This window comes from Pygocentrus nattereri, chromosome 20, assembly GCF_015220715.1.
Source record: "Pygocentrus nattereri isolate fPygNat1 chromosome 20, fPygNat1.pri, whole genome shotgun sequence".
NCBI classification, from domain to species: Eukaryota; Metazoa; Chordata; class Actinopteri; order Characiformes; family Serrasalmidae; genus Pygocentrus; species Pygocentrus nattereri.
In genome coordinates, this window is record NC_051230.1 from 28,178,493 (window position 1) to 28,192,858 (window position 14,366).

General features: G+C 43.1%; 1 protein-coding gene across 4 annotated transcripts in view; it reads right to left on the minus strand.

Annotated features, from left to right (window-relative positions):
• Window positions 1–13,980, minus strand: part of mfsd3 (major facilitator superfamily domain containing 3) — a 51,327-nt gene extending 37,347 nt beyond the window's left edge. Inside the window, exons 1-2 of one of the 4 annotated variants that reach the window (XM_017716691.2) lie at window positions 13,913–13,980; window positions 12,496–13,245 (exon numbers count right to left, since the gene is read on the minus strand). In XM_017716691.2, coding sequence (XP_017572180.1) covers window positions 12,496–13,245; window positions 13,913–13,925 — 763 coding nt within the window. In that variant the 5' untranslated portion in view covers window positions 13,926–13,980. The other 3 variants (XM_017716693.2, XM_017716692.2, XM_017716694.2) reach the window with 3 other exon arrangements.
• Between the last annotated feature and the right edge of the window lie 386 nt (window positions 13,981–14,366).

Genomic DNA, 14,366 nt, shown 5'->3' on the forward strand with positions numbered 1-14,366 from the left:
CAGTGTCTGACCTCACAAATGCGCTTCTGGAAGAACGGTCAAAAATACACATAAACACACTCCTAAACCTTGTGGAAAGCCTTCCCAGAAGAGTTGAAGCTGTTATAGCTGCAAAGGGTGGGCCAACATCATATTAATACCTATGGATTAAGAATGAGATGTCACTCAAGACTTGTTGTTCCTTTGTTGTGTTTTCCTTCAAAAACAGAGTTTTCAGGAGCGATGCGGAATATCTCTTTCTGTGCTACTACAAAAAGGCCTTTTTAGACCATTTTAGACTATTTTTTTTTTAAATAAAGGAAGAATAATCCTGGTATTTTAACTGCCTGAATGAAACATGATTGCCAGACAAGTACCTAATAGTTTTTGCATCTGAACTAATCGATTAATCGTAGTCATAATGGATCGACTAATTGATTATGATAATATTCATTAGTTGTAGCCGCCCTAATGAAGAGAACTGTAATGTTATATGTTTGCCATAATGGCCTACTCCTGTCTGAGCGTGTACTTTCTTAGGCTAGATTTGTTACAGTTCATTTCATTTACTTCTCCCTTCAATATCCATTATCTCGGTATCAGCTCAGCCCCATCAGTGCCAGAGGTATGATTCAAAGGAGACACCACTGCGGGAACCTCGAGCTGGGCTCTGCATATGGCGTTTAAAGCGCTCAGTCTGCTCTTGCTCTTCCTCCATTCTGAGTGTTTTGGTTTCTTTTTTTTCTGCTATGCTGCTTCAAACTAATTATTTTTTTAAGCGGGGACTGCAAACAAACAACAAGGCTGATTATTCATTTCTATAAATAATCTCCGAGCAACAATTGTCCATTTCAGCTGGGATTTCATTAGACATCCACAAACACAGAGACGGGGGTTTGAGTTCGGGGGGGGCTGGAAGGGGACGACGAAAGAGGCAAGAGAGGGGGAGATAGAGAGAGAGAAGGTAATGATAGCTAATGGAGAACAGAGCAATAAAGAAAAACAGGAAATACGGAGAGAGAGAGTGCAGGAGAGAGGGAGAGAGTGAAAGAGAGAGAGGGAACGATGGCAATAAGAGAATAACATAAAAGACATAAAAACAAGATCATACATTACTGCTTACATCCTGATGAGAGGCTCTCTCTGACAAATAAGAGACACAATAAGTTTACGTAAGAGTGTTTTTGAGCTGTTTCCGAGCCGGCGGAGGATGACGCTCTGACTCACAGGACTGTATTATGAAGCCTGATGGAGAAACAGAGAGATGATTTTTAGTTGCTCTGTTTTTGGGTTTTTCCCACTGACGACTGTCCAGTTACAGATCTGAGCTCCTCATGATGGACTAAATAAACCTGAGGAATGTAGTCGTACACTACTCAGAAGGTTAAAATGACATGATATTGGTATCATGATAAACTATGCCATGGATGGCTCTTCTCTGAACATATTGCAGTCATCAATAATAAAGAAAACTGCACAACATTGTGAATGTCACAAGGAAAAAGAAAGAAAAAAAAAAGAAAGAAAGAAAGAAATGGGAAATAGAGACAGAAAGAGAAAGTGAGGAACCAGAGGGACCAGAGAGAAAGACAGAAGGAAAACAGAGAGGCAGAGAGGGGAAATAAAGAAAGAATATAACTAAGCAGATGATCTGGGGGTCAGCGTAGGTGAAGGTCAGTAGTGATGACTCAGTTTGATCCTGAACGTCTGGTTCACTCTGGCGGACTCAAAGCCTGTGAATCCCCCTGTAGGTGAACAGTTGATGTAGGTCACTGTGCTGCTGTGTACTCTCCTCCCACCACACTAACATGGGAGAACAAGAGGAGAGTGAGAGGAGAGTGAGAGGAGAGTGAGAGGAAGGTGAGAGGAGAGTGAGAGAAGAGTGAGAATATGAGGGTCCTCTCACACCCATCCATCACCTCAGACAGTGACTGGCAGGTCTGTGCGCTGATATACCTGAACCTGAAGTCAACCAGAAGCCCAGTCAATACACACCTGCACCTGCACAGCACAACGAACTGGTGAAGAGTAAACATGTTGGTCAACTCAGCTCTTTCTCCAGCTCTGCTCATCCTCTCACACCTGCCTTCTGCCTCATTCTTTCTCCATCTCTTGCTCATGGAGCACACCATGTGGTAGCTCGTCATTAATTCATCCCCCCCACAGCCTCCCAGTAGTCCTCCTGGTTGCCTCTGAAAAATATTTGCCCCCATCTACCCCACCCCCATTTCCAACATCACCACTAGATTCCCAGCCCCTTCAACTCTCCAGGCTCCAGGGGGTTGGTCGGAGGGGGGTCAGCATCAGGCTCTCTCTACTGACAGAGAGAGAAAGAGAACACTAGGGCAGGCCTTACTGCTCCCAGCTTGACCATCTTCACCCCCACACTCTTATCTCCTCTCACCTCAGACTGTATAGGCTCCACCTGGACTCTTCCCTGAGAAGATCCACACCTGCCCTCATCCCAACCCCCTCCATCCCAGCATGATGCTCTTTCCCACAACCCCATCTCATGTAAAGGCGAGGGTCAAGACACTTATAAGCATTTATGATGGTATTTTTGGTTTTACACACATAAAAAACTTCCAAGAAGGAACATTTGGAGAAAAAAAACAGAAGAATTTGTAAAAATAAATTAATAAAATAATAATGTTGTAAAAGAGCTGAGCATAGCACCCCAAAATGGTGTTGTGATGGTGTTGTGAAAGCACATGGATGTTCAGTTGCTTCTGATTAGTCTAACTCCTCTATAGCTAATGAGTTCCATGTTAGTAAAGCAATAAGCCATGAGAGGCTGTACATTACTGCGATTTTACCACGGGGAAGGGTGTTATTAGGCACAACACGAAGCAGAAAACCCCAGCCTTTTTATTGCTTTAAAACAGTGTTTGTCTCAGTAAGAGACAAAAAAATAACTTTGTAAACACATTTATCAGCAGAAATGACCACTCTGTCCACCATGCTTTTCGAAAAGCATTACAGGATTGCCTTTGTTTAGAAGGACACGTGATGCTGCCTAAATAAGGCACCTAACGTAGGCTGCCTTCCGGATGGGGCAGCCTTTGTCTCAGGAGCACAGAAACACTGCCGACTTAGGTTGCTGCCTCCCAAATGGACCACATCACACATGTCCATTGATTTTACATTGTTGCTTTACTGTTTAAAGCTGCCTGATATTTTAAAAGTACAAAATAACGCCATGCAAACTTGAACCTAACCTCTTCTACACCAATAGCTTCCATAAGAAAAGAGAAGCTGATCCTACATCAGCTGCTTTACTCAGATTAGTTTGGATATCTACACTGACCTCATATGAGGTCACCAGATCACCATAAGAGCAGAACAGTTCCTAGACCGATTTCTCCAAAACATGCACAGTTCCCCCTCATGGATTTTGCCTCCACTACTGCAGGGGTCAAACACACCAAGGCTTTTCATTGGCCGGCCAGAGAGAGGCAGCAGTCGGCTTGATGTCTTAATGATGCGAGAAAAAAGTGCGGATAATCCTCCCGTCCCTCCCTCCCTCTGAGATTTAAGTCAAAAGAATTATACTCCAATTGATCAACTGATCTTTTAAACTGTCAGCTCAAAAGTCAAGTAAGACCCAAAACACGACAGCTGCAATTTGGGGAGGATGCTTTGAATTCTGTGCAGGAAAATTAAACTGTTTAGCAAGATTTTAGTTTTTTTTTTTTTGGTGCTAAGCTCAGTAAAGTCGAGGGGAGTAAAATTCTGACCCTGACGAAATGATTCAGAATGTATCATAATGTAAAAATCTATAATTTCACCATTATTCTTGTACAATTTTTGTACAATTGCAAGATTCTTGCAAATTTTATTTGGCATGCTGTATCTGTAATCAAAAATAATGAACTAACCAGAGGTGGACAGATGTGCACTGGCCACTAGAGCCAATACATCTTGTGGCCAGAATAATGGAAATATGTTTATCAAACAAGAAATAAGGTATATACAAACCAGTCCAGACCAGGTGTTGCTTTGCAAGCAAAAATGCTCATTTAAAACCTCACTTTAATAGGAACATTGTCGCTGAGGTGACCTGGGTGGTCCCCATTACCAGCTGGTTCACTATCCAATCAACCAATCTGTGGGCCCTTACCTTCAAAGCCTTGCCGCTATCTACAAAGCCATTAAAATCCAAAACATGGTCTTGATAACACGGTTAGAGTCCGAGCTCAATCTAGATACCCAGGGCCTCCTTTCCACCGAGCAGTTCTAAGCATGGAGGGTACAGAACGCTTAGCCGGAGTCAGAAAACTGTTCGGTGGAATGATGTAATGACACAGCTATTCGCTGATTGGTTCTATATTTATGTCAGTGTTCTTCCACTGCATGTAGCAGCATTAACATAAAGTGAGAGCAGTGGACGATTTTAAGTCGACCATTCAATAAACATCAAAGTTTCAATTTAACACCAATTTCTAGTTGTTAAATGCTGCTGCTGTCGTGGGCTGGAAGTTAGGGAACTGGCCCTGTGACCGGAAGGTTGCCGGTTCGATCCCCAGTGCCAACAGCCCATGACTGAGATGTCCTTGATCAAGACACCTAACCCCCGATTGCTCCCCGGGCGCCATGCATAGGGCTGCCCACCGCTCCGGGCAAGTGTGCTCACTACCCCCTAGTGTGTGTGTATGTGGTGTTTCACTTCACGGATGGGTTAAATGCAGAGGTGGAATTTCCCCATTTGTGGGATTTAAAAAGTATCCAGTATTAACCAGGAGAGAGTAGCATGCTGCCAGCTTTGCTCACCACAGAACAGGTTCGATTCTGACTAACAAAAGGTTTACTGAGAGACATTTAGATTCTAATGATAAACCGAGGAAGCAAAGTCAAGTTGCTGAGGTTAGAGGAACAGAAAGCTGATACTAAGCTAATGCTACCTGACTCCTTTCTCCTAGCTAACTTTGCTAAAGTAATCCAATCACCTCAGTATGGGTTCAATTTGACTAACTGCCCTGCTGTCCTATGTACAGATGCTAAAGCCTTTAATAGCGAAAGTAAAGCCAACTGATTAGTGTTGGAAAAATTGAGTGACCAAATGTTTTGTAGTGCTTCAAGCTGTAGCCTGCTAGGCTAAGCTAACACGAGCACACGGTGGGTTGTAGCAAACCAATGATTAACACCACCCACTTAGAGGATAAAGACTCATATCTGAGAGCACAAATTGGTGTTGATGTGACAGAAAGTTTGTGTAGTTTTCTTCAGTAATCCTGGTTTCGATTTAGCGACACAACAGATGGAAAAAGAAACCAGACATAACAGATCTCACAAGTCCAGACTAGTGCAGAATGGCCCAGTGCGGCCCTGAGAACCATTTGGCCTAACAGTGGAAAAGAGGCCTAGGAGTCAGGTGGAAATAAACTCCTTCATTCCAGCTTCATACAATTATTCCGACCATTTGGGTAAACAAACTTGAGTGTTACCTTTCAAACAAGACCAAGATCATCACTGTTGGCCAAAATATGTCGGCGTTCCTTTATATTTGGTTATGCCGTTTCACACAAAAATGGTTTGAAGGCTATTTTCACTTTTGAATTACGTATATGAGGATTAAGACTAATTGTTTTTACATCGCAATTTGCAAGAGTGCAAAGCTGATATTTGAATGACAGCTTACATTATTCAACACTGTCTTCAGGATAAGTGGTGATATTAAGCCAAGTACATGTAGCTTGGGAACTGCTTTTAGCAATCAAAAGCAACTAAGTTTGAATAAGCACATGGCTTTGTGGATGGTGGGATGTTCAAACTTAATGTAAGTGTGATGGTGAGGTATCCACATACTTTTGACCAGACAGTGTAGTTAGATTAGATTAGAGATTCCATACAATGAACAGCTTTTTATAATATTACAATATCACATAAAAACAACAAAGAACACAAAGCCGAGTGAAGCAGTGTTGGTTAGCAATGGTGGAGATGGAGATGATGAAGAAAAGCACCATAAGACAGATTAAGTGTCCAGGGGTCCTGGACACTTAATGTCCTGCCTGCTTTCGTTGTCTAGAGCTTATCAGATTACTGCACCACCTCTGATTTACTCTCTCTCTCCTTTTCCTCTGCCTGTCTCTTTTTCCGTCTCTCATGAATACAAACACTCCAAACTTACACCCACTCACGCTCCCACCCTAAAGACGGACAGGTTTTCAAACAAATTCATCCAGGCATTATCCACACGCTAGCGGAGAGACGCACAGACTGCAGGCGCATATTTTCCATTTTGGGGTTTTGATGAAAACACCACAGACACAAAGAGACGCTAATCCTTACATAATCCCCTTCTGCTGCCAAAACACCAAATTCAGCTCACGGAGATCCTCTCATTCACTAAGATCGGCCCTTTCAGCACAGCCTCTGGTGACGGGAAGACACTCTGAAGTATACTTTTAAAAAACAGATCAAAACGCGCACTCCACTTTACGAGAACACGCAGAGAACGGAAAAGCAGCACCTTGAGAGGTCCGAGAGGCCATGTGTCTCTTCTCAGCTTTACACTCTGTTACAATAATAGAAGGTGCCGTTACAGTATAAATTAAAGGGAAGACAGCCATCTAGTGGTGAGGCAAGGAACCGCACCCAAGACTACAAGCAAGCCAAGCAAACAGGAGCCTGGTTTCCATCCAGATGTTGAAAGAAATGAACAGAAATGCCAGAAAAGGAGACAAAAAAGAGACATAATGCTGTGTTTCGATCTACAGAAGAGAATAAAACTCTGGCTGTATATTAAGCGAGGAAAGAGCTGTTTGATTGCAAAGCTGTTTGGGTTATTTAAAGCCTGTCTACTCGTTTTTATGATTTTCTTCTATTATCTATAGTTTTTGTGGTGTTTTTATTATGATCTGGCAGTCTGGCTTTTCTGACACTTTTTCTTGTGTTGTATTTGAGTTGAGTGGAACTAAATTTAGCTTAGGTGACATCAAATTGGCCAACATCAGCTGCTCACGATCCTCTACCTCACATAGGCCCAATCCCATTTTACCCTTTTCCTCTACCAATCAGCCCTTAGCCCTCTGTTTTGCACGTTCACATCTAGGGTTAATAGCATGTTAATATCTCAGTAGCTAGTTCCATTTAAGGTGGAATGGGAAAATTCGAACAAGAAGCTGGCGAACAGCTGACTTCAGCTTCATATTACCAAAGAATTAGCGGTGGGCGATAATAAATAATTATCTTATACACCCCCGCTCCCATCTTTGATAGCATAAAATGCCCTAAATTATAGCTGAGCAATACGGCCAAAATTTTATCACGATAAACAAAATCCATATTATTCGACACATATCGCGATAAATGTCAAATCATTATTTCTTTAAAGTTTGAAGGCTGATTTTTGCTCTTGGGTGGTTAATTACTGTTTTAAACCATCCTTTATGGGTGGAACACGACAAACACTCAAAAAAAAAGGGGAACATTTCACAAATCTGTCATGACAAAGTGGGAGAAAGTATCCCATTACCTGTTTTTATCAGCTGGAAAAGCACAACCTCACTTTTTTATAATAGTCATAACTTAAGAAAGGATTGTTTTTAGCTGGCTCTCCCGTTACAAATGCTAAACAAGTGGCCAAAAACAGAGCTAAACTGTTTAGTTTCTCAACAACGTCAACGTACGAACAGTAAACATTAGCTGGCTCGGTTCATCAGCGATGGATCACTCCACCGTACTGCGATCACTCGACCACAGCCATGTCACAGCATATCATAGTATTCAAACGCCAGCTAGCAACAACGGGGTTTCTCTACAAACTACAAATAGTAGTTTGAGGGGTGAACCGCAATATATCAACACCAGACAAACTGAGTCCTCCTTTTAGGTAAGTTTAAACTGAAAGCGGTGTTCTTGTGCCTTGTTTGATCAAAGTATCATCAATTTGCCGTGCTGTGCAAGTGACGGAGCGCTGCTTCAAGTTAGCCAGCTGCTATAAACAGCTAGCCTGGAAAGATGGTGCTCTCCCGCTTTCCAACGCCTCACAGCTTCCTCAGTTTACTTTTGTTTAAATCAGGGCTGTAATAAAGGACGTGATGTCTATCTGATAAAGCTTGTTAGGATCTACAGAAAGAGGTCAATACATTTACGCCACTTATCTCCTGAGACTTGAGTGTGACTTATGTCACAGGAGAGCAGATCGCCGGTTGCTCCACTCAAACAGGGAATGTGTAACTCTGTGTTTGAGCCGTTGATAAAGTTTATTTGGGGACTCATTTTCTCGTGGCCCCCTCCCTCTCTAATCATGTCATAAAACTCAGACGTGCGCCCTCTCCTGGCGACAGCAGAGTAGTGTCGCTTTCGTTGCAGGAGAAAACCTATCACTCTTTCAAGGAAAAGTATCACAATGATTATCGTTATCGTTTTATTGTCCAGCCCTACCCTAAATGTAACTAAAGCCTAGCAGTGAGGTTGCTGAACTTTACCCTCCTCTGCTATCACTGATGACAGTTCGGGTCGCCTACAGAGCATCACTAGTAACCTGTTAATGAAGCAACGTTCTTTTTATTCGTAGGGCAAGATTTCAACCACCAACCCTTGTAACTCAGTTCCAAGGGGTTTGGGCGATACTCGAAAACAAGGGGAAGGGGTGAAAAGAAGAAACGGGATTGGGCCATAAAGTGACTGACCTCTCCTCCCTGCTCCAAGACCCAGTTAAAACTCCCAGGAAGTAGATCAGTAGCTTTTCTCAATTTGTTAACACTGCTGTTGTGAAGGGTTATTACACTGTTGTTTATAGCAGCTGCTTCCTACTTGTGTTGGCCACTAGTTGCTAGATCCCACTATAAGCGATTAACTTTATTTATGAGAGCACAATGGCTAGTGGTCCATCTTAAATGTAGGAATAAAAAGCTAATATGTTAGCAAGATTCACAAAATTTCCCCACAACTGTAGTTCACAGTGGTGCACAAATTGCTCCGCCGCGTCCGCAATTATGACTACGCCGACTCATAACTGAAGCATGTGCGACCATGGAAGTTTCAGATGCATGGTCCAGTTAGCCAGCAAGCTACAGGTCACAGATATTAGATGACCATTTGCTTGTTCTCCATTCTGCACATTTTAATTGCAATTCAGAAACTTGCTAATACCAAAGTGGTATCAAAAGTGTAAGGTTGAACGAGGCACCTGACCTCACCTGATCCCTGCTGAAAATGGAGGCATAATTGGGTTTATATTCACCCACTTTATTAACATTCATGACATTTGGCTGACGCTCTTATCCAGAGCGACTTACAATTTGATCATTTTACATAGGCAGGCCATGGCAGTGTTAGGAGTCTTGCCCAAGGACTCTTATTGGTATAGTGTAGGGTGTTTGCCAAGGTGGGGATTGAACCCCAGTCTACAGCGTAGAAGGCAGAGGTGTTAACCACTACACTAACCAACCACAACCATTCTTCAGTCTACAGCTCCTTGTTTCTACGCTCATTGTCCATTTTATCAGCTCCACTTACAATATAGGTGCACTTTGTGCAGTTACAGACTGTAGTCCATCTGTTTCTCTGATACTTTGTTAGCACCCTTTTACCCTGTTCATCAGTGGTCAGGATCCCCACAGACACAGGTATTATTTGTGTGGTGGGTCTTTCTCAGTACTGCAGTGGCACTTCAATTGGATGTTCCGATAGTACAGCCTGAATATGGCAAAACAGCTTTTAGTTACAGCGCTCCATCCTTGTTCTGGCAGGTAAAATTTGTGGTATGATATTTTATGATATAAAACAAAGTAATTTATCTCCTTGACTGACTAAGCCAACTGTTGAAGAATTGTATCGATACGTTTGCTCTTGTTTTCAATCCGTTTGTCAGGTGTAATACCTGCCTTCGCCACCAGAGGCCTCACCTGAATACTGAGGTCTTCTTAGTTAAACCTTGACCCTTCTCACCTGCAGCTTGTTTACCTTCATATATAAGTATCTTCAGTACATTGGCTCATTGCGAAGTATTGCCAGTTTATCCTGCATACCAAGCCTTGTTTCTTGACATTTGATGTTTTTGGATTAACTTGACCCTTTTCTGTACTCTTGGACTTTTCGATCTCCCTTTGGTGCTTTTGCTGTTTCATGAACTTTTCTGATGTTTTGACTTTTGGACTTTGTTTTTGGCTCTGATTCTGTTTTTTTGTGTTTGAGTAAACAGGTAACATTGATTCCAATCAGTCTGGAGAGGCCTCCTTACACCTTTTTTTCTTTTTTTGGTTGTTGTGTGCTGCCTTCTTGGCTAGAACTCACTTGCAGAAGAGTTTTTCATCTCAATCACTACCCCTGGTAAAATAAAGGTAAAGTAAAATGAAAAACCTGACTGCACATAAAATAACAAGCAATAGGTTGGTAACAACAAGTTATAACAAAGGTTATAGGTTGGTTTATTACATCAGATAACTGCAGCACTACTAACAGTAATACCACAAGTAACAATGCCTTTCAGTTTGATTCATAGAGTTGTATGCAAAAGTTTGAACTCCCCCCATCAAATGACGTGTTGTTGACTTTCTAAGTGAATATAAGCTAAAATGTCCCCAACTTTAAGCTGTTTTAAACTTTTAAAGCCATTTTTCTGGCTGTGTGCTAAATAGTCAATGTTCCTCAGGGTTTTGAGATAAGAAAGTATAGGTATACATATAATAGCAAAGTTATGTGTATAATGTCACAGTAAACAAGTCTTGAGTGAAGAGCTACCATCACCAGTCTAGGGTTAGATTACCGCAGGCCTCCTCTGCCGCAGCGCACTACATCCCGATACAGGACATAGAATACACCACATACCATAAACCAAGAGAAACTGACAACAAAACGTTTGGTTTCGGTTTCAGGAGGTTCGAATTGCTCTGCGATAATGGACATTGGATCAGTTGGAGCTGCTGTTTAAGCTCTTTATGTTACAGATCTCAGCAGAATCTCTATGCACTTCATCTCTCTGCCTCCTTCACTGACTGCCATGGATTAGAGCTGCAACAAGCAACATATAGACAAACATATCGATTAGCCGGTCTATTATGACTTTGATTAACTGATTCTTTTTTTAGGGAGCTAAAACTTGTTGGCAATAATGTTTCATTCAACAAATTTAAAATGCAAGGATCATTTCCATTTTTACTCATTCGCCCAGTAAAAATATTTTAGATTTACTGCAGTTGTTAAATAGCTTTCTTATTAAAATGGACATCCAGAATAATATGCCATTGTCAATCTTATTATTAAAAAAAGGTTTACCTTAGCATCCAAAAAAACATTCATAAATACACAATCCCAAGATATAAAACACCATCAGTTCTTAATTCTACTATGAAAGAAATGTTTGCCCATGCAGCAAAACCCTGTACTGCAGTTTGTGTATTAGTGTTTTTTTAACTAAGAATGCACCAATACCACTTACACAATTACCAATTACACAATTCCACGATTTTTTGTATTTTGGTAAAAGCTGTATTCTGTGTCACATATAAACATTTTAAGCTTGATAAAAAATAACATTTACTTATTGAACTATAAATACGAGATGTTGCACTAAAATGAAAACAACTCTATTACAATAACACAAATCACGCTCTTAATGGCAGGTGTTTTCAGGGGATTTCACAGCTTTGTTGAGGCAACAGGCTGCGAGACCACGCTGCGATGTGATACAGCTAGTGAGCTGTTATGCTAAAGGCTAAACCAAGGGTAAAGGCTATTATTACCCGAAAAGACAGCATGTTCCTTCCATGTTACGTCCGCTCCCTCAACAACAATACATGAACTCAAAGTGTAACTAACTACACAATGAGCGATTACAGGCTCAGCCATTGAGGTAAGGGGATACAATTTGAGTTTGACACTGTTTGTATGTTGTGTTATCTGGCTTATTTGTGGCATGTTCCTACCAGCGTATCACCTTCTGCTATTGCCTTTCTACTAACGACTGATGATAAAGGTCTTAATCATTTTAAGCGCTGCTTGTTAGCATTGTTAGCTCCCATCTACTGGTGCACATGCACTCCTCACTAACTGCTTTGTGGCACAGGTCACAAACTGTGTGTGTTTTGTTGCAAAGTCGTAAATTTAAATCAAGCCAACTAACATAAAACATGGTTCATAACTTTTTTTTTGTCAACATTAATGTCAGTTAGTTGATGCAATCATACTCTGGATATCTGCATATAACTGCCACTTTCTGAGATAGATTTAGAAATATAGAACGGTTGTTCTGTAAAACTGCAGCCGCAAAAGTCTTGACAAGGCCCACCTAGTTCTAGAATGACATAAGAAGCGATGTAGAGATGATATTTATAACGATATGGCTCCTGTTGTTTGTCATGACATAAAAAATAAAAGTTTGTTATATAGTCATAACTAGTGAAGGATGCGGCAAAGTGAGAAGGAACAGCACAAGGTTAAGTGGTTTGATCAGCTTATTATTCAAAATTTTGTGTTAACGGCCTGCAGAAACAGGCCTTAGTTGCAGCTCAGATATGATGCCACTATGTGCCCTGGTACCAAGCATGCACTGGGGGTTCACTTACTCACCAAGCTTATAGGTAAGCACATACAGCATGGTCCACGGTGTTCCAGGCACATCCATCAGCTTCCTCCAGACCCTCCATGGGCGCACAGCATCCCGGGACCCCCTGCGTGTTTCGCCCTGCGCCCGGCCCAGCTCGCCGTCCAGCACGGGGGCACCCCACACAAACAGTGCCACCCCTCCGTAGACACAGGCCAGCAGGGTGAACATCCAGCCCCAGCCAGCCACGTCAATGACTGCGAGCAACCCGCCTCCAGCAAACACAGAGCCGGCCTTGTAGCCCACCACCTGAGCGGTGTTGCCCAGCCCCAGCTCACCCTGCCCCCGCAGCAGGCGCACGGCCGCCCCGTCCACCGCGATGTCCTGCACCGAGGCCAGCACGTTCATGGCTAGCAGGGAGCCCGCCACCGCCGCGTACTGTGACTCAGGTGCCACAGTGGCACTAGCCAGGCACGTGAGGGCCAGCCCGGCCACGGTGGCCACCAGCCAACACCGCTTGGTGCCCGTTCGGTCCACCAAGGGCGCCCAGAGAACCTTGAGCACCCAGGGGAAGTAGAGCACCTTGGTCAGGCTGATGCGGGTGAGGGAGTGGCCGGCGCCGCGCAGGTACACAGGCAGCAGGGATGACTGCAGGCCATATGGGATGCCCTGGATGAAGTAGAGCAGCCCAAGGAACACCAGCTTGTCATTCATCGTGGAGGGAGGGAGGGAAGGGAGGAGTGCGGTGGGTTGAACCTTCAGCTCATGGTCTTTATCTGAACAAATAAGCAAAATAGATTAGACTGTCTGTCATCTCACAACTCACACAGTAAAAGCTAAACTCACACTACCAATAACAGCAACAGCAGTAACACTAATAATAAAAGTTCTAATGAAAGCACAAACATCTGCTGAAGGTCAAGAGACTTTTACTGACAACTCACTCATGCAACGTCATTTGAGCCAGCTCATTTATTTATCTTAAAGAAATCATATCCCAACGTACAGCATGTACATGCCCACTATCCGTTCCACCTTAAACGGCGCAGCACTCACTGGCGACTGTGCAGGTGCCAGAACGTAGCTGCTGCATAATTTAAGGTGGACCGGAAAATAAGAAGCCAACTTCAGCCTCCTTTTCCTCGTAGTTCTCCACTTTGTCACGTTTTAATCGATTTAAGGGCAAATCTCTGAGGTAAAATAGCAGTAAATGGTGATTATCTTTAATGAACAAGAAAATGTCACAGGAGAAAAGACGGACAGAGCAAAACACTTGACACTGGCCGTGTTTTGCTAACGCTAGCGACTCTGCCAAATGTTTTCTACCCAAATAGCTGCATACAGAGCGAGTCGCTTCCTTCCCAAAGACAAAATCACACGTTGTATTCACGACACATGCGGCGTTTCGGCTGTTCTCACAAAGCTTGTGTCAAAGAAATTTACAGGCAGGGTTCATTCAGCCTCCGTCCGTTGCCACCAGTGTCCTCTCAGCACAGCCTCCGTGTACAAGCACGTCAGTGCGCGGTGACGTCAGGCGCTCTGAGCCAATCGGCGCCCTCAGGTGGAAAAGCCCATCACGGCTGATGACTCAACGGCGCCCCCACGTCGAATGAACCAAGTATTGCAACGAGGGAATTTCTTCAGGAAAACTGACTCGCTTCTGTGACTTGTTAACACTACAGACAGTGAAAATGTGTGTTGATCACCCGGCTGCGATATCTGGAGGCTCCAGCACCAGAAGTGCATCTCATCCCTGCCACCCCAAACCAGCTTCTATCATTCATGCTCAACCTAAAGCTCTCAATAAAGAACAGGCTCCTCTTTCAAACGATGGTTCCTCTCAGTGTTCCTGGTCCTGGAGATCTACCACCCTAAATTCACATCCAACGCACCTGGC